This window comes from Aptenodytes patagonicus, chromosome 6 (assembly GCF_965638725.1).
Source record: "Aptenodytes patagonicus chromosome 6, bAptPat1.pri.cur, whole genome shotgun sequence".
Classification (NCBI taxonomy): Eukaryota; Metazoa; Chordata; class Aves; order Sphenisciformes; family Spheniscidae; genus Aptenodytes; species Aptenodytes patagonicus.
In genome coordinates this window covers 5,310,655-5,336,476 of record NC_134954.1, presented here as the reverse complement: position 1 = coordinate 5,336,476, position 25,822 = coordinate 5,310,655, and the positions used below count along the sequence as shown (strand labels likewise).

The 25,822-nt window shown below is 39.6% G+C and overlaps 1 protein-coding gene across 1 annotated transcript in view; it reads right to left on the bottom strand.

Moving 5' to 3' along the window:
- Positions 1 to 4,612: 4,612 nt before the first annotated feature.
- The window catches only part of COL4A3 (collagen type IV alpha 3 chain), a 66,343-nt gene continuing 45,133 nt past the window's right edge, over positions 4,613 to 25,822 (bottom strand). Inside the window, exons 31-52 of the mRNA XM_076343280.1 lie at positions 25,696 to 25,809; positions 24,738 to 24,905; positions 23,569 to 23,658; positions 22,853 to 22,987; positions 22,033 to 22,131; positions 20,385 to 20,474; positions 19,852 to 19,991; positions 18,650 to 18,776; positions 18,295 to 18,375; positions 17,187 to 17,285; positions 16,144 to 16,194; positions 14,952 to 15,137; positions 14,248 to 14,378; positions 13,739 to 13,811; positions 12,339 to 12,410; positions 12,106 to 12,225; positions 10,962 to 11,060; positions 10,158 to 10,370; positions 9,284 to 9,461; positions 7,702 to 7,816; positions 6,208 to 6,380; positions 4,613 to 5,933 (exon numbers count right to left, since the gene is read on the bottom strand). Coding sequence (XP_076199395.1) covers positions 5,849 to 5,933; positions 6,208 to 6,380; positions 7,702 to 7,816; positions 9,284 to 9,461; positions 10,158 to 10,370; positions 10,962 to 11,060; positions 12,106 to 12,225; positions 12,339 to 12,410; positions 13,739 to 13,811; positions 14,248 to 14,378; positions 14,952 to 15,137; positions 16,144 to 16,194; positions 17,187 to 17,285; positions 18,295 to 18,375; positions 18,650 to 18,776; positions 19,852 to 19,991; positions 20,385 to 20,474; positions 22,033 to 22,131; positions 22,853 to 22,987; positions 23,569 to 23,658; positions 24,738 to 24,905; positions 25,696 to 25,809 — 2,639 coding nt within the window. The 3' untranslated portion in view covers positions 4,613 to 5,848. The remainder of the gene's footprint in view (positions 5,934 to 6,207; positions 6,381 to 7,701; positions 7,817 to 9,283; positions 9,462 to 10,157; positions 10,371 to 10,961; positions 11,061 to 12,105; positions 12,226 to 12,338; positions 12,411 to 13,738; positions 13,812 to 14,247; positions 14,379 to 14,951; positions 15,138 to 16,143; positions 16,195 to 17,186; positions 17,286 to 18,294; positions 18,376 to 18,649; positions 18,777 to 19,851; positions 19,992 to 20,384; positions 20,475 to 22,032; positions 22,132 to 22,852; positions 22,988 to 23,568; positions 23,659 to 24,737; positions 24,906 to 25,695; positions 25,810 to 25,822) is intronic.

Here is a 25,822-nt window from a genome sequence, read left to right as displayed (position 1 = left end):
TAAGGGCTGCCGGGCCGCGGACCGCGCGTCATGTGACCGAAAGAGGGCGGAAGCGGCTCTCGCTGGTGCTTCGCGTGCGAAAGAGCCGGAGGGCATCCATTTTTAGTGAGGGCAGGCGGGCGGCGCGCAGGCGCGCTGGGAGGTGTCCCCGGGCCGCAGCATAAGGTCACCCGCGGGGCCGGGCCCGGCGGCGGAGCGGGGCGAACGGGGCGTTGGCAGCCGGGCTTGGGCCCTGGGCAAGCGGCGCCGCCGCTGCCAGAGCGTGAAGGGCGGCAGCTGGCGGCAGGGGTCTCTGCACGGAGAGACTCCGACTTCTCTCCGAAGCTTCTCATCGCCTTCTCCCTGGCCGCGTGGAGGGCAAGCCCCCGCCCTGGAGCTGGGGGTGTCGTACCTCCACGGCTCCTCAGCTGAGCCTCACAGTAACCGCTGGGGCCCAAGGGGAGGGAAGGCACGTCGGGACCCTCTGCTCCAGCGCGCGTGCCGCTGCTGCCGCCCATCGCTGCCTACAGCTTGCTCCTGCTGAAGCGGCGCCCTGCGAGCCGTCGCATCTCTTGGGTGTTGACCGTCAAGCAGCAGAGCTTCGCGTGGAGCACTCACACTCTGCTTCCGTCTTTGTGCTGTGGTGGAATAACACACCGTTGTAATGTGGAAACATGAAATTGTGTGTTAAGCGGCTGGAAGAATCCGTCTTGGCGCGTGATGAACCTGGCATACCACCCTCATAGGCAAGGGCAAAAGGCCAGTCGCTTCAGGGCACGTTTTCTGGAAGACGGGTAGTTGCGTAGCTCCTCTCGCTCAAAAGCGACTGCGCGCTTCAAAAAACCCGGCTGCTAGTTAAGCCTCACACCTGACCAGCTGGTAAACTTCACAATGGCTGTCCTGTTTAACGGTGTCTTTTCTACGTCAATCACCACCCCCACGAGCGTTGCATAAAACTTGTCAGCCAACGGGGTTGACGGAGCCATCCGTTTCCTGTCCCTCTTAAACCCAGCTTGCGCGTCGGTTCTGACCTTATGGCGGTAGAGCCCTTCCACGGGCCCCGTTAGGTGACCCTTCCTGAAACTGGCTCTCGCTCACAGCATAGGCTGGCTGAGAGCAGCCGTCTCCCCACGGTGCAGGCAACTATCAATTTTCCAATTCCGTACAGAAAAATAAAATGAGAAATGCTGTTCTATAGAGAGAGGAGAGGAAAGTAGCCTCTGAGCTTTCCCTGTACTTTGATTTATGGTCACAATGACATTTTGGAGGTCAAAATGAGTAGCAATGCCAAGTACTGAAGCGTGTATTGATCCAAGGCCCGCAGCTTGCTAATTCTGTTCTTTACAAATACCAACAGCGCTGTTTTACAGAGGCAAGTGGTCTGAAATATGATCGCCTACTGGATAAAAATAAAAGCTGTGTAACATTGAGCATTATATATTATTTGCCTTTAGATACATGATCTTACCTTTGGCCTCTGAAACACAAGTTGTTGGCCTGAGCACATCTTACCAGGCAATCCCCATCATTCTGTAGGAGAGCCCTCCTCAGTTTTACCACTTCCACAAGCTCTAAGATTTACAAACTATCAAGAGGGATTTAGTCTTTTTTAAAAAAAAAAGTGTAAAAAGTCTGAAACTGGTTCTTGAAGCACACTAGAAACATGGTCCTTCTCCCATGATTCCCCATATGTAATTTTATGTTGAGATCAATTATGCAACTATCTTTATTCCATTGAATATACGATTGTTGTTCATAAATTGAGTGGTCACACAATAAAAGCGGCCACAGACTAGTCACCTGGGTTCTTCTAATCCACAGGAAATTCTCCAGAAGAGCCCTGGAGGCGATTTCTAGTGTAGTATCATGTTATGAATGACCAGGAGTAGATCATGACTACGTCAACCTGTCCAGGCCCCATGTATTCTGTCAGATCTCAAAAAGAGGTGCATCAGGCTGTACCCTAGCTGTACCCTCATCCCCTTCAGGATGCTCCTTCCATTTTTTCGTTGTGTAGAAGTCCTAGCACAAATAATTTTCTTTGACGGTTTTCAGATCTCTCTGTAGATATCCTTGATTTTCTTGTCCAGTGATTTAAAAGGCCATCCTTAAGAATGCTGCATACAACACTGTTCTACCAGTTTGATTCTCAGATAAGTCTTCCTTATTTTCACACTGAAATCTTGATAATAATTTCAGGTGTGTCCTTTTCTTTCTGCTGCACGCAATCTGCTTGTTGGTCTGTCTGTGTGCACTTACAGAATACCTCTGGGTACTGCCTTCTGTCTGAGGAAACACTGCAAGTCCTACTCTTCTCTAGTTTTTACAGGTTTTGGCTTCCTTGGCGGCCAGTCCTTTCCTTTCTTGAACCTGGAGTTACAGTGGTTCCCTAGGCAAGTTGTGAGTGTTTGTCAGCAAGCTGCAAGAGTGGCTTCCTTCCACGGAGGAAGACAACCCCAGCCTAGGCAGGGCGGTGATCTCTCCAATGAGGGCACAGTCCCACCATAATGGGCACAGTACCACAGAGCTGGGCTGGTGACAGTAAAAGGTTCTGTTGACCGTCCAGCAACCGTGAGGCAAATGCAAGGTGACGAGTCAGATCCCAGGTCAAAGACAAGTGGAAGAAGCTGGGAGCAGCAGGGGAGAGGGCTGGGCACAAGCCTACCTACAGCAGAGCTCAGGCAAGGCCCGGGATGGAGCGTGGATGCAGCGCCTGCACCCCTGTGCTGGGGTGCGAGCTGGGCAGGGCACTCTGGGGCTGGGCACTCTGGGGCTGCTGGTGCGCTTGGGGCCCCATCAGCCAGCCTTCTTCACCTTCCTAGTTCTTCCTCAGTGTCAGCACAACCCTTTCTCTCATACTATGTCTGTCAACAGCAACTTGCCACCCACCTGTGCTTCACGCGTATGAATCCAGCAGAAAATACGAATGAACGCAGTAGAAGAGAAGAACATGGCTGAATTGTTCCAGACTGAAACCACTGTCTGTCACCAGCCCATCACAGTATCCTACGTAGAAATGTCTTTAGGAAGAAAGATAGCATGCAGACATCCAGCTTGGGTATCTACACTGAAGCGCTAGACTTCTAGTGTAGTCCAAGTAGGAGAGAACGAGCGCCTTTCTGAGGGCAAATGCCACCTATTGTCTTTTAGTCAGATGGCACTTTTTTTTTTTTGGTAATAATACTATGCATAGGTAGTGGAAAAGATCATTAGCACTGGGAAGAACAAAAAACCAAGTGAAATGGGTCTTTTATTTAGTCAAAATATTTTTATTTGCCTGTATTTAGCAGGTTTGCTTTCCTCCCTTCCCCCCCTCTATTATTTGCTCATTATTTCCGATTTCTCATGCTTCCATTCTTTCAGTACAATATATTAACACCTTGCACCTCTTCAGCACTTTCCAGTTAAGGCTTTCAAAGCATTTACAGACATGAGTTAACTAATCCTCACAACGATCATTAGCAGTAGGGAAGTAAAGTGATCTGCATCTGCAGAGAGAAGTTAAGATCAACTTTTTTCCAAGTTTTTCTTTGATTTTCAGTGCCCAGCTTGTATTACACTGGGCTTGATGAACATGAAACTGAGTTTGAGCACTCAAAATCTAAAGCTATCCATGAAAATCTTTCTTTAGTAACTTCAAGGCCACACAGTAAGTGAGCAGAGGAATCCAAAACCGGGAACAAGGCATAACTTCCAGTTATGTGCTATACTGAGACATAAAACTCTTTGTAACTTAGGTTTGGACTTTAAAACCACAATCCATTCCCTTCTCCTTACACATTATCCTCTACTGACCATTTCCAGCAGACTTCACCCTCAGGTACTTACATTCTGCATTTTACTAGCAATTTTACATGAGGCTCTCCACAGTCATCAATTGTATACAGTATACAATGCCTTTGGGTGACTGTAATGAGCCTTAATGGAAAAAAAAACAAACCCAAAAATCAACAACCTAACAAGCAACGGGTGTGGATTCTATCTCTGAGTATTTAAAGCAAACTTAAGTTAATGGAAAAACCTAATACGTGATTGTTTTAAGGAAAACACCCCCCATCCGCAAACCTGGTTCAAATGGAAGACTAAATATTAACTTGACATTAATACCTTCTTATCAGTAGTGCATCTGCATAGAGATTTTTCATAAAAACCTGCAAATTCACAATTATACCTTGCAAACAGAAGCACTATGACTGTTCAAGCAAACACTAATTTTAAAATATCCATTCAGTTCATGTAAGTGGTATCTTCACGTTAGCTCCATCAGAAGATACTGGCATGAAACACAGACAAAACTTTTTCTTAGTTAGGTGAACACTGAAAATTCAAACGGTCAGACAAACACAGTGCAAGTATTTTAACAAACAATATAAAATTTCACTGGCTTAAAAAAGATCTAAATGAGAAATCTTGGTTATTTCAATGACTTGCTAGACCCTCCGTTTAAAATGATGCATTTACAGAACTATGCAGATGAATTAGGCTTCTTCTACAACACTAAATACCGTAATTCTGATAGATTGTGCAAGTATTAAAAATATTAACATTTAAAATGTTAACATTACAATTTTAAATAGCCTTGCAAGTGCAATGTTATAAATATAAAAAAAAAACCCTCAGAGCTACAATTTTATGTAAGTTATATGAGTAAATGAAAGTGCTTTTCAAGTATTTGCGTTCATTTACAGTTGGATTCTCTTGTATAAGTCAGTGCTCAGATGGTACAATTTAAATACCAGTCTTTTTTTAAAAATTTTGGATGCATGCATTTAACTGGATGGAATAAATGGTTTCACTTGCAGAAATGTGAGATAAATATTTAAATACAGAATATAATTTGTGATAAATATTTAAATATGGAGTATTATAAAATGTGAATATTGTATTTTTTGTTATCTATTAAAAATAAAATAGAAAGAGATCATATCCTGATGGGTATGTGATAGCCTGATAATGCCATGGGAGCCCTTGAGCCATACAGTAATTGTTAATTCCATCAGAATCCCAAATTATGAGATGCTAAATAGTTGTTCTTCAATAGAGACAAAAGCATGTGATCATAATAGAGGCCCAATACTGTCAACGTTTGAAGAATTTAGAAGATCTCATGATCTGTGTCAAAAGCCATGGAATCCAATGAAAACTTTCCAAGACTTTCAATTAGTCAGCCCTTAGCCGTAGTCACTCTGGAGAACACAGCTAGTGCATGTCACCACTGTACTGTCTGCCCAGTGAACGGTGTAGCTCCCTTTCTGGCTAGTCAAGAACCGTTATTATTGCAGTGACACAAAAAAGATTGTATTCCCGTTTGCCAGCCAGAGGAAGGGTGTGGTAAGTGGGGAGATACTTGTTTATTAGACAAGAAAAGATAAGAAAACAAAACAACCCTAAATGAATCATTATATATTTAGAAGTGCACTGAAAATACTTCCTATTGAACCCTATCGCTCGTAAGCACCAGATTTTCATCTTAAATTACATCCGCTTTAAACACTGAACGTATGTAAGCTGATATTAGAGCATTTAGTTTGTCTTGCGGTTTGAAAAGCACACGACACAAGGCAGCATTAACATCTTCCATTAAAAATCTGGCGATGCCATAGTTTTATCATGAAGATGCAACTTAGAAATGACATAGTTCAGCAGAAGCCCTTGCAGACTGCCATTACAAGCTTTCTCCGACAAAGTGCTTTGTCATTTGCCAAAGACAAAAGTCAAACCGTTACCCTACCTCACCACAGTGCTGCACTGGCAATTTATAGTGTTCTTTCCAGATGCAGTTGGACTTTAATAAATTACAGCTCTTCAGAGTTAGGCAATTCTTTGTAATAAAAGCAGAGTTTCATGTTCCATCAAGAGTGGCCACTGTTTAGACTGGTCTCTTCATGCAGACCTGACAACGACTGATGATATTTTCTAGTTCTCCTGCTTTCAAAGTCTGTGGCAGAGGTTTCCTAGAAGAAAGAAAACAAACATTTACTTTTTTCTTTAAAAAACAGGAAGAGATGATGAAACTTCGGGTATGGAAGTATTGACAACACCACTGAAATCCTTGGCTCACTTAAGGCATCTTTGTGCTACAGAATTACCCTAAACCTAACAAAGGGGGATGTCTAAACTGAGAGGAATTACTAGGAGAACCCCCACATGTTATGCAGGCAGTTACTGTCTCCTCGGGCACTTGCAGCACAGATGTGATGCGTATGGATGCAGAGAAGTACAGTTTACCTGAACATTCTTCTTGGATTTAACGATGCCAACCAGAAGCTGTAGGAATTTGTGTAGTAGTTGCACGTCCCCCTGCCATGGCACTCTATGAATGGGATGGCTCGAAATTCTTCCAAACAAGATCCAGGAGATGCCAATGCTTGGCCAGAAGCTTCTGAGCCAGCACTTGTATACTGTAACCACCAATACATTTTTTTTTATGAGAACTTGTTCATCAACTTTTAGTAAACTGCAGGCAAAAAAAAAAAATCTCCTTCTAAAACATACCATAGGTTCTGTGGTATATCTTGGGTAAAACAAAACGAACACAGATTAGTTTTATCAAACCTATAACGAAGCACAGAAGCCTTAAGAAAATTCAAGCACAGTTATGGCATTTCAGAAGTCCCTCCAAAGACCTTTTTCTGCTCCATGAAAAGGCACGAAACTGTAACCAGTACAAAGACCAGAAAGTAGCTGGCTTCTGTCCAGTTGAGGATTACAGTAAATGAATTACAAATAAGCCACATCCCCTATTTTGTGTGTATTCATATTTTTTGTTGTACTGCTTGCTTCTCCAAACACAAAAAGCAAAGAAGGCTTTTCCTTCTCTGATGTTGGTAAATGCCTGTAGAAATAGCTCTAAAATAATTCATGACAGTAGAAAATTGGCTAGAAGATACCATTTAAATTTCCTGATGTTGGAAACAAGCAAATGATTTTAACCAGATGCTGCAAAAGTTCTCTTATTCTTTTCCAAGATTATTGTTGTTATTACTTAGGGCCAATTCCCAGGAGAGACAACAAATTTCACACTAGACCTAAAAGGACTTCACATCATGCAAAAAAGAGGGATTTTTAATTCTGTCTTTTACCCTCATTTACTGGCATCCCTATGACATCCCACAGGCACGGATAAGAAAGATGAAGTGCTACGTCCCCTAGCATAGCTACACCCTTATTCCCATACTCAGTTCTCACCTTGCAGGCACACTATGAACTTGCTTCACTCATATCTTGTTATGGCATCAAAATTGCTGAGGCAGTCTTTTGTAGACAGCGCACTGCATTTGTTTTGATTTTAGCTTTCTGTGGAGTTCAGCCCTAAGATCCAATTTATAAAAGAACCACTTGGCATGGAAGTGGGTCAGTTATTTCTGTGTATTTGTGTTCAGGACCAGTTTAACCACTCCACTCCCCAAACCTGCTTCCTAGATCTTAGCATGATGCATGAAAATGAGAGCATGCAGTTATTTTTGTCAGACTAAAATCCTATGGTAGTCCTTTCATCTTTTCCCCTTTCTTCCTGCCACCTATTTTTAAGGACAGATCGGAATAGTTGTTGCTATGCTTCTGGCATTAAATAAGAGTTAATAGAATTATTGTCTGCTCCTTGGGAAAGGAAAAAAAAAAGGATTTATCAATTATTAAGAAACAAATGAGCTATGAGCAGATGAAAATGCCAATGAAAGTGAGACGAGATAAAATTAATAATTCAAGTCTTTATATCCTTACCATAACAAAAGAAAAACCCTTCCAGAGAGATATCCAGCCTTCTGGACATGCAGGAACTACAGTTGTTTGGCTGTGAACTGCTATTACCATTGCAGCTCCTTCACAGACAGCACACCTGTACGAAGAAACACACGTGCATTCATAGAATCATAGAATCATTGAGGTTGGAAAAGACCTCTAAGATCATCGAGTCCAACCGTCGACCCAACACCACCATGCCCACTAAACCATGTCCTAAAGTGCTTCATCTACTCGTCTTTTAAATACCTCCAGGGATGGGGACTCCACCACTTCCCTGGGCAGCCTGTTCCAACGTTTCACCACTCTTTCAGTAAAGACATTTTTCCTCATGTCCAATCTAAACCTCCCCTGGCACAACTTGAGGCCATTTCCTCTCGTCCTATCACTTGTTACTTGGGAGAAGAGACCGACACCCACCTTGCTACAACCTCCTTTCAGGTAGTTGTAGAGAGTGATGAGGTCTCCCCTCAGCCTCCTTTTCTCCAGGCTAAACCACCCCAGTTCCCTCAGCCGCTCCTCATCAGACTTGTTCTCCAGACCCCGAGTCTGGGGTCTGGGGTCATTCAGTGCAGAGATGAGGGAAAACAGACAAAAATTGTATTTCTAGGACAGTAGCTACCTAATGGCAGGGCTTACTGTCAATGTTACATCTCACACAGGTTTTCTGTTTAATGAGGAGATAAGTAAATTGAAGGTAACCCAAATACCTTGCTTTGCAATCTCTACTAGTAACACCAGACAAAAACTGATAAAGATGGGAATTAGTCCCAGAACATTTGAGCTTCCTAATTTTGCCTTTACTGAAGTAACAAGCTAAATTTTACCTTCTTTGTGTGCTCACCACTGACGTTGTTACGGTTTAGATCAAAGTTCTGTACCTTTATTTGCTAAGATTAGAAAAAGTAATCTTTATTTCCTAAGTGAAGAAACTATGAAGGTGAGCTACTAGATTGCAACAACTGGGTAGGGCAGGCTAGAAGACCAAGTGCAAAGCTTGCCTTCTCATCTTTCCTTTTGCTACTCTTGGTCTTTCATGCTTTTAGAGCTTTTCCTCTTAAGATGCTCTTCATCCTTCATAGCTCTTTTAAAGCAACTAGAAAGGGCCACATTTGCACAAGGGTGTTTCATAGCAGAGAACCTTCAGCCCCAATTTACAATGTTCTTCACCCAACTACAGTAAATATATCACACATAGTTGAAAGCAGAACTTGATTTGTACTGTATTCCAAATAATGAAGCTATTTCATTTTAGTCTGCCTCTGATATATACAACAATAGGTTTTTAAAAAAATATCACTGCAAGCAGTAAGACTGTGTGCCATTTTCTCATGTCAGCTATGCAGATTAAGCCCTGTGGTGGGACCCTAGCTTTAATCTAACTTTTCTTAGAGTATCACTGAATATCTGACATATTCAGGTGAGTAAACAAAATTCAGGTGGTTAAAAACAGTGCTTGTACTGGCTGAGATGGGCAGGTCTTTGCCTAACATTTGCAGTTGAAAACTATTCATGACGTCTTTGTGGTTCCAGGACAAAAGAGCTAAAATTCTTATACTCTTACCTGCTTATATGGGGCTCTAGTGCCCTGCCAGAAATGGGTGCCATGTCTACTGGCACTACTGCTGCAGTTGACAGCCAGTATGAATAGTCATTGCGAGAAGCAAAACTACAAACATCATTGGTGTTACAGAATAAGAATGGCATGGTGGTAAATCTCTGCAAGCAGCTACCAGCTGTTCCTAAAAGACAAAAGAGGAGAGTTTTGTGACAAACAGGAGATTATATTTATTGCAGCCAACAGAAGAGACACATGATGGCATCCAATCTACTATAGTGAGAATTAAAACAGTTGGTAACTATAAAGAGAGAAGTGTCTGTACAGTGGAATTATACGAAAGCAAAATGCTTATGGTATATATAAAAATATGTATATTAAAAAATAAGGGCTAAGAACAAAATCTGTTAGAAATAATAGTATCTCGTTGAATGGTATTGGTCCTTGACACAGTGGCAGGGATTCAGCCACTTAAACAAAAGCTTCTGGTGCAATTGACACCCTAAACCATCCCATTTGGTCTCAAAAAAAAAAAAAAAAAAAAAAAAAAAATCAAGATTCTCTCTCAGATCTTGTGTTGTTACTGTCAGCCCTGTGCAGATGTTGTGGACATTCATACTAGACATCTATCCAAAAGTAACTTAATTCCTCCTCAAAAACATCTAGGGATAGCAAAAAGGGAATATAGGAGTGCAGGAAAGAAAGGTGTCTTTCAAGCCACGACTCCTGAATTGACTCAGAGCAGCAGACCGCTCCGGAGACTGATGGTTGAAACCAATGTTCATTTCGGACACTTACTGTGAGTTTGGTTTCATGAAGACAATTTAGTATTACTGGACTCTAAAGAACATGATCTGAAAATTTTTTACCAATACAGTACCAAGATCTTGTCCATGTGCTCGTTCATTTCCTTGTACAAAAAGCAGTGAATAGCCAACATAGATCTGCGATGTCCCATGTGGGCATGAAGGAATCTTTGCTGATTGACTATGCCGGGTAAAGATAAAACCTCTTCTTGTTGGACCAGCAATGATAGTACCTGGTGATCCAGGTAACCCCTGTAGACCTGGAAAGCCAATCAGTCCAGGTTGTCCTGTGGAGGGGAAAGAAATATGACTGCAACTGTTATAATTTTGTTTGAATTTTTACTTCATTTAAATTAGCGGAACCACTTGAAAACTAACAAAAAATTTATCAATCAGAAGATACATCTTGAAAATCGGTAGTATTTGTTGCTAGATGTATTAACTCCTTCAGACCTAGCTCAGGTAGCTTTACATTGCATAGTTTCATGGAATAGCGAGATACTTTAAAGAACCATGGCCATTTTTACCAAAAAAGTTGTAAAGTAAAAACATTTTATGGTGACTAAATAAAAGTATTTAGTTCCATTTTGATGTCCTATAAAGGCACACTGATACCTAGGGATTTCAAGTGGATAAATAAATGTGAATAATAACAGAGGAGCACAGTCAAGGCATATTTTTGTAAATCATTATTTCAGTTATGAACATGCAGCTGTTAAAAGCTAAGAATGTGCTTACATGTGCTTGTGGCCCTAAAGCTACTGCAAATGTTACAGAATCTCAATACATGCAAGAGGAAGGATTTACAGAAATCAGGAATACAGTTTATCTGTAAATTCACTAGTAGCAGTCAGAGAAAGGTGTCTGCTTTCCTGTACCTCTTTGTCCTGGAAATCCCCTGTCTCCTTTTGGACCAGGCAGTCCTGGTTGACCTGGATGACCAAAACTTCCTGGAAGACCTTTTACTCCTTTAGGTCCTAAATTGTAATCAAGAAAAAACCCAGAATAATATAGCAGTAGTTATTCTAGATTTTAATACCTGTTAATGAATAAAGTTAAAATCCTTACGTAGCTGCGTTAGAATAAAAACATCAGCATGAATTTACTAAGTTTTGAGACTGTCTGTAGTGTTACTGTCACTGTATTTCCTGTCAGGAAGATTACAAGGAAATACTGGACGTATTGCAGAAAAGTATTAATCTCATAAGAAATGTTTACAGAAACCAAAGCAAAGAGCTTTTTCTTTTAGCATGTGTCATACAATAGAAATATTTCAAAAATATAGTAACAGGCCATAATCACCTTGGTCACGGTTTGTAATCCTACAAATAATGCAGCTCCTCTGTAAAACAACTTTAAGGCAAGTGTAAAAGAGCAATTCTTTAGTGCCTGCTCTGTTACGCTGGAGGCAACAGCCGTTCCTGAGTGGCGTGTGCCTTCTGGGAAGCCTGCCCCCCTGAGGAGCTCCCTCCTGGGGTGGAAACCCGTGGTATTGAGAAGGGTGGCCAAGTACCCGCTGCACATCCTACCTGCTCCTTGCTCCCCCATTCCTCACAGCCGTGGCAGGCTTCACTTACAGTGCCAATGCAGAAGTAGCCAGCCTCTCCTTTCCCTTCCCACCCCCAGACTATGACAGACAATCACTTTTAGCACATCTAGAGTACTTCTATTACGAGTGGTAATTTCCCCCCCAAAATGACAAACATCCTGAGCATAGTTCTGGTTGTATGGAAATGGTGAATATTTTGGTCCAAGTTTACTTTTCATTCCATTTTTTTGCTCAGGTTTATGTTGAAGGAGAAACAAACTTACTCACTGACTGTGAGGGTAGAGGGCAGATGGAATGGGACACGTAAAATAAATACAAGGTTGTTAACAAGGTACAAAGAGCTATTTTTAAATATGGAGAGGTATTTCTAAAGACACGTCAATTTTCTATGCAGAAGCATGTTTTCCCGCCAAACCAAAGTGTTCCACTAAGCAGCACACACAAACACGTACAGAAATAAAAATATAAACCACCTTGTAGTCCAGGAATCCCTTGAATTCCTTGATCACCTGGTGTTCCTGGGATTCCTGGCAGTCCAGGAGGACCCTTGCTTCCTGGGACAGAGAATATTATCCCAGGGACTCCAGGTGGACCTAGCAGCAAAAAATATAATGAAGAGCTATTGCTTTATATTAAAAGAAAGCAAGCAAACTACAAAACAAACCAAGCAAAGTCAGCTGGTATTAGAATGAGAAAGGTTGGTTACCATGCTTGCCCTTTGGTCCCCTTGGCCCTTCTGCACCTTGTGGTCCAGGGGGTCCTTGATTACCCTTTTCTCCTAAAAAAGAAGATTGGAGATACGTCTGCCTGGTTCAAAATGTCAAAACAACTGTCAGAGTTTCAAAGGCTTATTTAAGAGTCCACGCAACCTTCCCGAAGAGTTACACAGCCTGTAGACTCATTTGAAATGCGAGAGTGGACTTCTACATCTCTGCTGTAACTGTATAATTTATAGGCCAAGTGCAGTCAGTTTGTAAGATGTTTCCAGGCCTATCTTCATATAATGGCTGGTCCCATAAACTTAGCTTGAAATCTCAACTTCAGACTATGTCCTTGTTATCTTACGTGTTTTTGTCACTGAGTTTGCAGGTCAAGTGCTGCCTTCAGTGATGCTGTGCAGTTCAACTCCCTTTAAACCCTACTGTCAGTTATGCTGATGGCTGTTAGAAGGATTGTATAGTTTTTCAAGTGTTTGAAACTTAATAAGCAATTCTTTTCACTGTGCAAAATACGAGGTTACATCCCAATTACTCTCCACAGCTCTGCCGGAAATAAATAAAAATGTATTTTTATCATCAAGCCAGAAGATTTGACTGACTATGCCATGAAATGAGAGCTTTTTACTTAAGAAAGTATAATTACTGTCTGTATGGTGACTTTTCAAATTAGAACAAATTTAAAATACACAATAATTAGCATGGAACACAAACCAGTAGGTTAAACAGGTAATGACAATTTTCTGTCACTGTAAATCATGCAATTGAAAAATGAGAATACTGGAGTAATGCAGACCTGTATCAGACTTAAATCACTAGAAAAATGTCTAAATTAGAAGGATTTTTAGCCAGCTACTGATCCAACTATCTCTCAGGAATAGGAAATTAATGAAGCCAATACATTTAACAGTTCATCTGCTGATAAATTAGATTATAATTGGGACTATTCTTGCGGCAAACAGAGGACCCAGTGCTCTGTGTTGTAATTATGATTAAATGCTCTTGAGTTCTATAGCTAAGAGGTTACCAAAAAGTCACATCTTCTAGCAGTGGTGTGGCATTTCCAATTAGCAGACTCAGTCCCAAAGTCCTTACACATTATTAGTCACTAAGGACAAACTTGTTTGGAATTTGCCTGGAATGGAGGCCACTGAAGTTTCAGACCTTCCTCACTTCAGCATCAGTTTGGACGTACCCATAGCATCTAACTCAAAGAAAATGCTCTCTTAGTGAACGCTTTCATTTATAGCTGACCTACACCCCGCTCTTGATGGAAAAACCTCATGTCTCTAGGACCACACCTGGTACTATTACACACATACTGTTATAATGCAACGTGTAAGTGATTATGTTTGGCACGCAGAAGTGTATGTAATAAGTACATCAATACCTTTTACACCTGGGAATCCAAGAAATCCAGGGTCCCCTCCAGCACCAGGATAACCTGATCGACCTTCTAATCCCTGCAAATCAGATAACGCCAATAATAAACAGGAAGCAGCATCTGCATGCTGTGAAGTACATTTTCTTTTTGTTCAGAGTATTCAAAGCATTATGTTCACAGAATATGCTACAACTAGAATTATCTGCTCCATTTGTGAGCATGTTAGAAATAGTCATATCATTGTTAATATTATTCTGTAATACCGAACGGCCGAGGAAATGACATGCTAGAAATTCACAATAATTTCTTTTTGGTCCACTTAAGTCCATAAAAACTGCTTTTCATATCCATTTTAATATCTTTCTTCTATTACAAGGGCTTTTTGGGAGGATGTTGGGTTTTTTTGTTTTGGTTTGTTGGTTTGTTTGTTTGTTTAAATTGTCCTGGGTGTTACTTTCATGGTAAGAGCAAAATTAACAATGGAGTAAAAACCAAGCAATATTCCTTTCACTGACTTTTGGACCGGGAGGACCAATGTTGCCGGCTGGGCCTGTTGGCCCTGGTATGCCATCTGCCCCTCTAACACCTTTGCTTCCTTTCATGCTGGGAGTGGGAAGACCAGGAGGCCCTGGAAAACCAGGCGCACCTATACAGAAACATCAGAGTAAGTAAAGACTACTGCCAACAGCATTTCACATACATTACATACAATGCAGTCCAATGTTCAACGACTCTATGATGGTACTCATGTTTACCACCTCAGTGATTCCCAAGGAAATATATCCATTTTTAAAAAAATCAACTCATTTTTCCTAGCCTGCTAATTTAATCTGAGATCAGAGCTGAGTTCTTGCAGTACTCTATAGCACTACAGTTTTTTTAATATCCTCCAGCTGTAGTTATGCCTCTACTCATACTCATGCTATCTCACTTCTTTGAAGTTGATCTTAGCTGTCCTACAAACTGCATGGGAAGAAAGCAAAATAATGCAATCGAGTGGACTGCAAAGCTTGGCGCTATTTTAATTTACATCATACTGCATAGACCATCATGGTGTTTGCAACGGTAACATTGCATTAACTAGTACAGGAACTACCTGTTTAATTATGAAGCTGTCTTGGGGGAAGATCCCTTTCAACCTTGAGTTCTGGACAGGCTGAATTCTGCTTTCAATTATCAGCATATAGTTTCAGATAAATACGGAGTTATAACAACACACCTGGTCTTCCATCTGCACCAGCAATGCCTCTATTCCCTTTTTGGCCAGTAATTGCCATGCCTGTTGTGCCTTGAAATCCAGGTAACCCCACTAAGCCAGGAGGTCCAATGGGTCCTTGATCACCCCGATGACCTTTCATACCCGGTGGCCCAGGAAAACCAGGCAGTCCCATGTCCCCTTTGACTCCTGCAAAGTGTAAGTATTACATTTGGGGAGATCCGTCAAGATAGTAAGATGATGCGACTACATGGAATATCTGTATTTACTATACCGCGAAGGTGGAATTCAGCCTTTGTTTTTAGTATGGAGAAGTCCCCAAAACCACCTTGCTACTGTAAAGCAAAATAGTTGTGAGAAGACAGGACTCCCTGCAAAGTAGTGTACACACCCTTCTTTTTTTCTTTGTTTTTAATTTTTTTTTGAAAACGCCACTTCAGAGATTGCTCATACAAAGGAATAAACTTGAGAGAAGGGTAGAAAGACCAGAGCAGGGAATATTTCTTGATGCATGAGTAGAAGAAATGCTTCTTTGAACATCAGAACTGGCAAATCCTTTTAAACTAAATTCCAGCTAAAAGCATCAATATGAGTACACTAAAATAAGAGACTACCCCAAATGGATATTGCTCTAAGGTTGATCTTAGAGTTGATCCATATATCAAGATCTATATATGGAGGGTATGAAGAGAGAAATTTAAGTAAAGCACATCAATGGATTTCTACCAGTACTAGAAATACAATGCAAAAATCTAAAAAATGGGAAGAGTCCCCTCAGTCATCTGTTCATCAATATAAAAGGGGAGATGAACAAAATTAAAATGCAATCACTGTAGTTTTCTTACAGTATGCTTTGTATTCAGCAGCAGCATCTGTTTTCATTAGAACATACTCTGTTAATCAAATTATGTATCAAAATAGAATTTCAAAAGCTTTAGAATGTGTGTATCACCTTCACAAAACCATAGAAGTTAGCTTCTTTATTTCCCTTTTACAATAGTCTTTTAAGTTTACAAGCAAGAACTCTTGACATTTAATATATAGCACCAAATCATTGATCAAGAGCACAGAACCACTCTTGATTTCCTCTGACACTCTTAGTGCCATTTCAAGCATCCAAAAGCAGGAGGTGACTTAAAGATGATGATTCTGCTGTTTAAAAATTAAGCTTTTTCTTTCTGGAAAGACAACTCACCTCCACGACCAGGAATACCTCGAAGGCCAGGGATTCCTCTCCCTGGTGGTCCTATAAAATATTAAGTCACGTTATACTCAAAGTCCTGAATAATTGTTAGAAAACATCATAGTTGTTCAATATTTCATACATTTCTTCAGAATTCACTGAATCAAAACATCGATTTTAGTTATATGTGAAATATAATTTATTGGTTATTTCCATTTCTTCTATCCAGAAATAAAAATTAAATTTATAAGTTCTTCTTTATAGTAGGAACTCTTATTGATCAGTCATATTTGAGGTACATTCTACAACAATAAGCTTTGTCTTTTTTCAGAGGGAAAAAAACAGAAGAAAAATCTGTATTTAAGTTAGTAACTAAGAAAAATAAAAGAAGAAATGTAAATACCTAAAAAAGAAAATACGTTAACAGTGATTACTTCAAGCTTAATATGAAAAATCTTACTAAATACTATGAATGCCTGCTCAGTATCCTCTTTATATCATATGCAAAGAAACATTTTCACTGTGAAATATGAAAACACTTTCTGTCAGAATTCAGTGGAGGACTAAATCTATCTGTAGACATTGATGACATCAGGAGTGACATTTAAACGAAAGATTTTACAACCTAAGGGCCAGGTCATGGAAACCTTCACTATTCATGTAAGTAAACACTGTGATTCCTTTCATCTTATTTCCACGTAAGAGAGGAGACTCCTTTAAAAGGATTTTGGTTCTTTTCATCTCTTTGAGATTAAACACGTTAAGAACAGTTAACAGCAATACTTTGGCTCTTGCAGACATTAACATTTTTAGGGGAAGTTATGGCAAATCACATGTATAATAGAGCAGTGACATGCATTCAGGTTGTTGACAGTATGTACAACAATTATATAGAAAAACCTGTGAATTACGTAAAAGTGAAAAACCTTCTACTTATAAACTTATCTTTGGCTCCACAGAAGCTCCTTATTAATCCTTCTCAAATAATCCTTGTCAGTTTAACTAGGGAAAAAAAACAATTGTAAAATAGCATGAAAATATTTCACTGGTGTTACCTGGTTCTCCCTTTACTCCTGGGGGACCAGGCATACCATCCTGACCTTGATTACCTCTTTCACCAACAAGTCCAATTTTTCCAGGGTCTCCAACAGCACCTGTGAATTTTAATGGACCACAATATCATTTTCATTTCTACTATTTTGCATTTCAAAGGGAGAAGATATGAGTCCCCTTTATTAAAATTTAATTAGTTCAGCTACTTCAAAGATAGATGTAACCTGTGTTGCTACATAAATATTTGTAAAGACCAGCATATAATTTTTATTGAGCTCACTGGACTTCAATGGATTTAAAACCCCCACTATTTTCACAGGCAATAACTTTCTGTCTTTCAAAGACATTTTAGGACCCTGCCTTTCATTTAACCCACACTGGTGGGAATCCATACAGGCAGCATGGTTTCTCTCCCTGGCTTTATTACAAATTCAAGGTTTCTCTAAACAGGGAGTAGATTCTGATCTTTGCTAACTCTGCTGATAAGTCAGTGCAAGTTCACTAAAGTCTACAAAACTACAACATCATAATTTTGATGAGGATCTCTGAATATAAGAGCATTCAATGCTCTTTTTGAAGACAATGACTGGCACTCACTCTAATAAAGTCTGCATTGCGTACCTCTCTGTTGCTGCATATTTACACACTCCCCCTTAAGTATATTTTGAATCATTTGATCTTTTCTGTTGCTTTAACAAACAACTGCAACTCTGTCTCGTCTTTCCACTCTAATTCATTTTCTTCTCCTCATCTAGCTACATCTTAGTTTATTATTCTCTTTTAGGAGGTAGAACAAGCCTTTCTTACAATTGTGTGGATATCACATCTTGAGACCTCTGGATGGAAAAAAAAAAGCAAAAAGCTTTACAATAGTGAAACAAAATTAAAACATTTTGCCTCAGACTAACTGGTAACATTGAAAAGAGGCTGTTAAAGACCTCAGCTGGAACCAGAGAAGGTAAACAAAGCCTCAAACTAACATAAACAGAGACTGCAACTGCATTAGTTAAATTCTAAAAAGCTCAGAACAAAAAGAACATCAACTGCTTCATTACAAAGAAAATAACAAACCAGGGGGCAGTGATTTGGGAGAGATGCTATATATCATACCAGGAGGGCCTGTAATGCCCTGTTGTCCTGGGCGGCCCTGCCGTCCTTTAACACCAATATCTCCAGGAGGTCCAAGCTTCCCTGTAAGAAGAAAGTGTGGGAGGGGAGAAAAGGCATTATCCCTAGATTCAGACTCAGACTGAGAACTTCGCTATCATTTCTGCTTTGGACAGCTGCGAAAGATCTCCAGCTGATGTAAGCTAGCCTGGCTGCGCTGACTGCAGAGGAGCTGTTTAGGTTTACAGCAGTTGAATATAAATGTGCTCCCTCACAGGCACCCTGTGTAGTTAATTGAGAAATTATCATCTTCTAGAAGCCTGTCGACATCTCACCACCCCTCCAAAACAAAACATACCCGGGATTCCTGCACCTCCAGTTTCCCCTCTGATCCCATGTGGTCCTGGTGCTCCTTTATGTCCTGGATGACCTTGGGATCCTTTTTCTCCTTTGCTGCCCAAAACTCCTGGGAGGCCTGGATCTCCCTGAGAAATAGCAGTTGCACACAAACAGGTAAGAATAATTAAATACATTACATTCCATATTTGAACAATAGAAAAAATCATATGTAGTTTTAAAGGTTAAGTAAGTGTAATCATGGTTCATTATAATTTTCAGAGAAAAATCAAAGTAGACTAATATAAAATCTTCTTATAATACACCACTGATCCTTCAGACATAGCTAAGAAAAAAAGATCTTTCTTTAATCTGTACAACCAACTTCAGTCTTTAGAGGTTTTCACCTGCACATAGACCTCCCTTCAATTTTATTCTAACAGCTCCTCTTTTGATCCAAACATACATTCCTTACATAATATGCAGCTATACAAAATACCGAAATGCATTCTTTTTCCTTGAATTCCTACTGACTTTCATGACAGTAATCTCATTGCAGCTACCCAGCTAATACAGAAAATAAACAGATAATTTAGATTACAGGAGTTATAGTACAGTTTACAGCCTCAACCACGTATTTCAGATAATCTCGTACGTAAAAAGAGTCCCAGTTGTTCAACACCCAGAATATGCGGAGTAAAATTGTATCCCATTGGCCTAACTTAAAAGAAACTATTTTTTTCTTAGCAATATATACTATGTTCAGTAATATACATTGCTAAGAAAAAACCCAATTCATCTTGTGCAGTAATATTATTAGACTGTCAAAAAACAACAGTACAATTTTAGATTACAAAACTTACGCATTTGCTAAGATTATGTTTTTCTGTACTTCTTAACGTACAAGTATTCCTACTGCTGTCTTTTAAGTGTCCTTGTTTAAGTCCTTGTTCTTAATGGATTAGCAACTTTTAAAAAAGCAAGGTTATTTCCAAGATATTCCATTTTTACAAATAAGAAATTCTTGCACCAAGAGAAATATGAAATATAATGAACTCAAAAATTTCACCCGAGTAATGACACAACAGAATTTCCGTGTTTCTTATCATTAACAAATCATCTACTTCTGCAAACTCTGCAGTTCTTGCTTACATGTTGTTCTGTTTCTATAGTCAAAGGCTCTGCTTATTGCCTAATATGACAATGTTTCCATTGCCTTTATACCTTTGGACCAGGTTCTCCTGGAGGCCCAGCAGATGGGTACCCAGGGTCTCCTTTGTCACCTGGAAAGCCACCATAGCCTGCTGGACCAGGGTCACCTGATGGTCCTGGAAAGCCTGGAGATCCTTTCTGTCCTTTTGGACCTGGAAAAATACAGATACTTATACCTATACCATTTTTAAAAGGATCGTAATTGCATACTGCACCTCGTGTTTTTTGAACTACTGCTTGTATATTCGGACATTCATTCTTCATTAAAGTAATTTACACAGCCAGTGATTTATTTCTAAACACAGTAAGAAGAGGTTCTTACATGTAACAACATATAAACTGAAGAAGTTATATTTCATTTAGAGAGAGGGAGAACTGCATTCTGCAAGTCAAGCAAATGCTGGGGTGGTGAGAAGTCTATAGGTATGGCAAAGAATAAATACCAGTATAAGTATTGTGTAGTGTGCTTACAGTAACTGCTCAGATCTGTGCAAATGCTTCTATACAGCTCTATGAATTTGTAATATGGCTTGATAGAAAATGACCTGGAATTCCCATGTCCCCTTTGTTTCCTGGTGCACCCGGGAATCCTTGTCCTCCAGGAATCCCTGGAAGACCCATAAATCCTTTGACACCTGCAAGATGAAGAAATAAGTGTCATCTTCATAAGTTTGCTTTAGACACTGGCTGGCTGGTAGAGCTGTCACAAATACAGAATCCTCTACCGCACACCCTGTCATGGTATCTTATTATTTTAAAAATCAACATGCAGCCAAAGTATAATTCTTCCTCTTGCCTCAGACACAGATAAAATTATCATTGTTGTTGTTGTCATAAAGTCAAGGAAATAACAAGCATCTTATGTACCAACATTAAAATTAAGGTTTTTAACCACAGCACTTAGGGGTGGCAACCAAAATACACTTTTGCAAATTTTGATCAAGATCATGAATTTGTATTTACACACTGGACTCTCCTTTCATTGTCCCCCTGAGTTCAGTCTGGTTTCTGGGCATGTCACAATCACATTATTACTTACTCATTATGCACTTCTCACGACTAGTATACTCAAGAGCTTTTTCTTATACGGCTTAGGCACTTTTTCCCCCCACTCACTTATCTTTAGCTTAATTTAGCTAAATTAGCATTCAGTTTAACGACTACAAGATCTAGTTGCATCTAGAACATCCAGATGTCTAGATTCCAGGGTACTAGCAATGTCTGAACATTTAGGCAGGTGAGGTCTTCTTTTCTTCCATAAAAAGTTAGGGAGTAGTGGAGCATTTGCAGGTTTTCCTGTGATGGCTACACTGCAATGACTACAAAGGATGTTAATGACAGAATATAGCAGTGATGCTATAATGACATATAGCATGGATAATTGCCATCATGAGAAGAGCCATTTTGATTACAAGTTTAAAATTATTTCTAGCCATCACCATTTTTATGTACCTAATTATAGTGTCACATGGTTTTCTAGAAAGAAGTTACCTCAAAGAATCAAAAATACAGAATACAGAGAAGTAAAGATGTTTTATTAGCATTAATTTGAAAAAACAGATGCATTGTCTCACTCAAGGGTCAACATGTATCATTATGTATGATGTTATGGTAATGGCAGAGCAAAAAACTTTTGTGAAATGGCTTAGGTAGGTTTATAATTCATGCAGGTTCTTTTTAAGTCTGCTTTTCACTGAAGACCTGGTAACTTTCAAAATATAAGCCAAACATGCAGGCTTTGAAAAGGGAAATAGAATCAATCTGAAATAAAAAAAGCTTCTGAAATATTTTTGTGCACAATTGTAATGTTCCTGTTTTAGAATTCTTACTTTTTTTTCATCATATTGGGAATTCAAACGCCTCTTCACTGTTATAAATACTGATTTTTATTCATTTGCCTTATCAGCTTTTAGATTTTAAAGTTGTTATTATTCAGGATTTAATATTATTTTCTATTTATCACCCCAAACAATGGTCTATATTTGGAAGGAAACAGAGAATCATTTGGTGGTAGCTGCTATGATTTTCAGATAGCAGCTTTTGATGCTCTGTTTCAGAATTCTCAGAAAAGCCTCAGAGTTAATACAGAGAATGTAGTGCTGCTGCTGGAGCCAAGTTTATGGGCTAGCATTGAGGTAATATTATCCCTACCCTCCACGTGATACAGTAATTTTCAATATACATATTCCATACCTGGTAGACCAGGTATTCCTTCAGACCCGTCAAGACCTGAGGGACCTTGCACACCGACATCTCCTTTTTCTCCTCTTAGACCCATTCTTCCTTGAACTCCTAAAACAAAGTTTCATTAAAAAAAAATATTACAAAACAACATCTTAGAATATAAGTTTTATGTGAAGTTTAAAGTTTTATAACTCTTAAAACTAATGAAGCAGAAGTGGGACATAGGATTTTCACTCTGTGAACACACACAAGCAAGACACAAGTTCACAGTTAATGCCTTCTGCATTTCTCATATGGAGACAAGAAGAAGTTTCTGAACTTCCATAGGAAAATGTCTACACAAAAAGCCAGATAGCATTAGTTAAGCATGTACAACTCATATACAGAGATTCTATATTAATATTGCAAACAAAGGAATTCTGACAGTCAAGTATTTCTAAGCAGACTCCATTTCTTTGCAATCTAGCATCTAGTTGGTAAAGACACCCATTTCTGTGCTCATGGGCTACTAAATGTGTAAAAACATGAATGTATAGCATGCATGTATATAAGCCTCCTAGTACTACTGACACATTAATACTGGTTTAACATCACAGTAGAAGTTTTTTTAGGGAATATGGACTTGTTAAAATGGAAGTAAATATTCAGTGTAATATCCAACTATCCCATAAATAAAAAAGCAGTTACAGTGTTCAGCAATAATTATTTGAAAGCCATGTGAATACTCTCAGTAGTAGAGTCAGTTTCTTCTATGTTTTAGAGTCCACTGGAACTGCAACATAGATGACAACCCTGACTAGTTTTGGATGACAGCACAATGAATGTGTACCTTTTAAGCCTTGTTCTCCTTTAGTCCCAATACCAACCAAGGTCTCAGATGGTCCAGGAAAACCTTTATCACCTGGTTCGCCTTTTGCTCCAAGAAACCCTTTTCTTCCCTTTAGTCCTGGGAGGCCAGAAGAACCTGCAAGAAAATATAATGAAGTTTTCTGAAGAAACCTGACTAGACGATAGCATAAAGGCAGCAGTGAAACTCCCGTCTTCAAGGACAACTACGAATGTAAATATACATTCCAAATCAACAACCTAAAGTAGCTTCTTAATTACTCCAATCATCAATAAAACATCTATGAGCACAAATTATGGCAAGAGATGGTAATTATTTCTTACACTGAATATATGTATAATCTTTTTTATCTGTTGAATAGATATAATAATGGTATTTGGAACATGAATGGGATAGAAAGAAAGAGAGCAAAAAACCTCTCTGCTCTTTATTTAGCAAATCACCAGCCACTTTTACAAATACCAATGAAATAGAAAGGGTGGCAATTCCAAACTGCTAAAAAAATAAATCATGTTGTCATTCAGTCTGTAGACTGCACATATACGGAAGTCAAAGATTTACCAAGACTCAAAAGAAATTCTGGCATGACACGCGTACTCAGGAGTGATAACGTACATCAAGGTGGATCACAAGACTACTTCAGCATGGAAGCTCCTATATTCTAAGTAATAATGAAGGCAGATACTACGGCCACTTGCCTCCGATACCCGGGTTGCCCGGTCTTCCAATCATGCCAGGGGGTCCAGGAATTCCTAACAGGCCCATTATACCTGGCTCTCCCCTTGAGCCTGTGGAATTGAAGAACAGGAACATATTTGTTAGTATCTGATCAGTGAAACAGAACATTACTTCAGAAAACTACACGTGTGCCTGTCATTTAAGTGTTTAATTGCCTATTTTATTTTTTCTCCATTTCTATAACATACTGTCAAAGCCAGTTTTCCAGTCTTTAACCACATGAACAGCACTTACACACACAGTAACCCCCAAACTACCTAGATTAGTAGCTGCAACAGCTTCTGTCAATGAATGAAATAACTGACAGTGCAGATAATGTATCTGAGATATCCACACAGGGATGGGAGACCTGTCATGGGATGTTCTGGCTCAGGAGTTGAAGGGCAGCTGGGACATGACAACTCCCCTCAAATGACATCAGAAACCTAGGTTTGCGCAACTGAGTCAAGCGCTACATGTTTATCATTAGTTTTATAGGTTGTATACATAAAAAGGTATGTACCATCTCCTTACCACAGAATAATGCAGGACTTGATAGTAATGAAAAATCTTTGTTAGAGATAAGAAGCATTACATACCCCATTTCTTTTATTCTACAAATCAAATTTGAACACATTTCTGAAAAAAACCTACAGGGATTACCTACCTTACTTAAAGTTAGCTCTGGTTAACGTGACAGAGTTTGATCTGACTCGACTCTGTCAGACTCAAGATCTGAACTTGCTTTTTAAGAAAAAGAAGGTAGCATTAACAAGCTATTTGCTTGAAAAGGGATGCTGAGTAAAAACTACTAAACACTTTACACTTCCATTATGCTGGGGAGTTGCTTTGAATGTTAACTGGTTCATGTCCTGCTGCAAGGACATTACTGTGCAAAAAACAATGTAAGGCAGCCTTCTGTTCTCAGAAGACTGTTACAGAAAATTCAGTACTATGTCATGACAGCTTCAAGATATGCTCATCATTTAGGGAATGATGATTTACTTGTTTTCCATATAGACTGCAATGATATATGAAAGCTGTTGATAGAAAAATATTACAGCATCTTCAATTTGGAAAAGCACAACTGACCTTTTTGCAGAGACTGACTTAATTTCTATGTCAAAACAAGTATTTGGGGAATCCTTACCTGGCACACCAGAGATTCCTGGCCTTCCAGACTGTCCCTTGGGACCAGGTAATCCTGTGTTTCCTTGAAGACCTATTAATCCAGGTTCCCCAGGCTTTCCGTAGATTCCCGGGATACTCAAGCCAGGAGGACCTAGTTTTCCTTTTGAACCTTGCGAACCTCTTCCTCCTAAGAAAAATGCATGACAGTGTAGTATGGTACATCTGCCTGGAAAACAAACCTTCATCTCTATCTTGCCATTGTGAGCATGACACTCTTCTTGAACTCTGCCTGTTTGAGGGCTAAACATTAGATCTATAAGACAACATACACATTCAGGAAATCTTAAGAGAGTTGTGGTTTTTGTTTTGTTTTGGGTTTTTTTAGAGTGGGAAAAAAAAAAGGTGGGAGTAGACAATTTTTTTCTTTCTCAGAAGAAGAAAAAAACAAGCATGAAAACCCCACCAATTCTGCATTCATTCTCTAAAAAACAAAAACAAAAACAAACAAAAAATCCTTTTGAGATCATATATAGAAGGACTGTGCTGGGTACCCGAGTGTGTTTCTCTTGGAATGGAAATCATATGCAGTATATGCAGGTACTTTTGAGTCCCTAAACTGGTTTTCTACCTAGCTGAGCTCTTCCTGTTTTGTTTCTTTATCAATCGCATTGCGTTGTTCCAAGTTCAGCCCCATATAGGGGACATGACTGAAATATCCTTTTTCCTGCAGAATTTGTGCCAGTTTGTGATTACTCTTTGTACTGTACAAGGGAATCTGAATCTTAATCCATCTTAATCAGTGCACGTGTTTCCTCCCATCTACAGAAAGTGTATCTTGTAAAAGGGCTCATGTTTTCTCATATACTATCCTATAATCAATATCCAAAACCAACTTCAGCTCCCTCAGGCCATTGGAAGGCAGAAACAAAACCCAGACCCACCCAGCCAAATGGCACATTTGATTCAGAAGGTCCTACCTGGTGGGCCTGTAGTTCCCTGGCCACCTGGCAAACCTGGCAGGCCAGTAAGACATTCAGCAGGTTTCCCTGGAAAACCTGGATCTCCAGGAACTCCAGGTGAGCCACGATCTCCTAAAACAAAGGA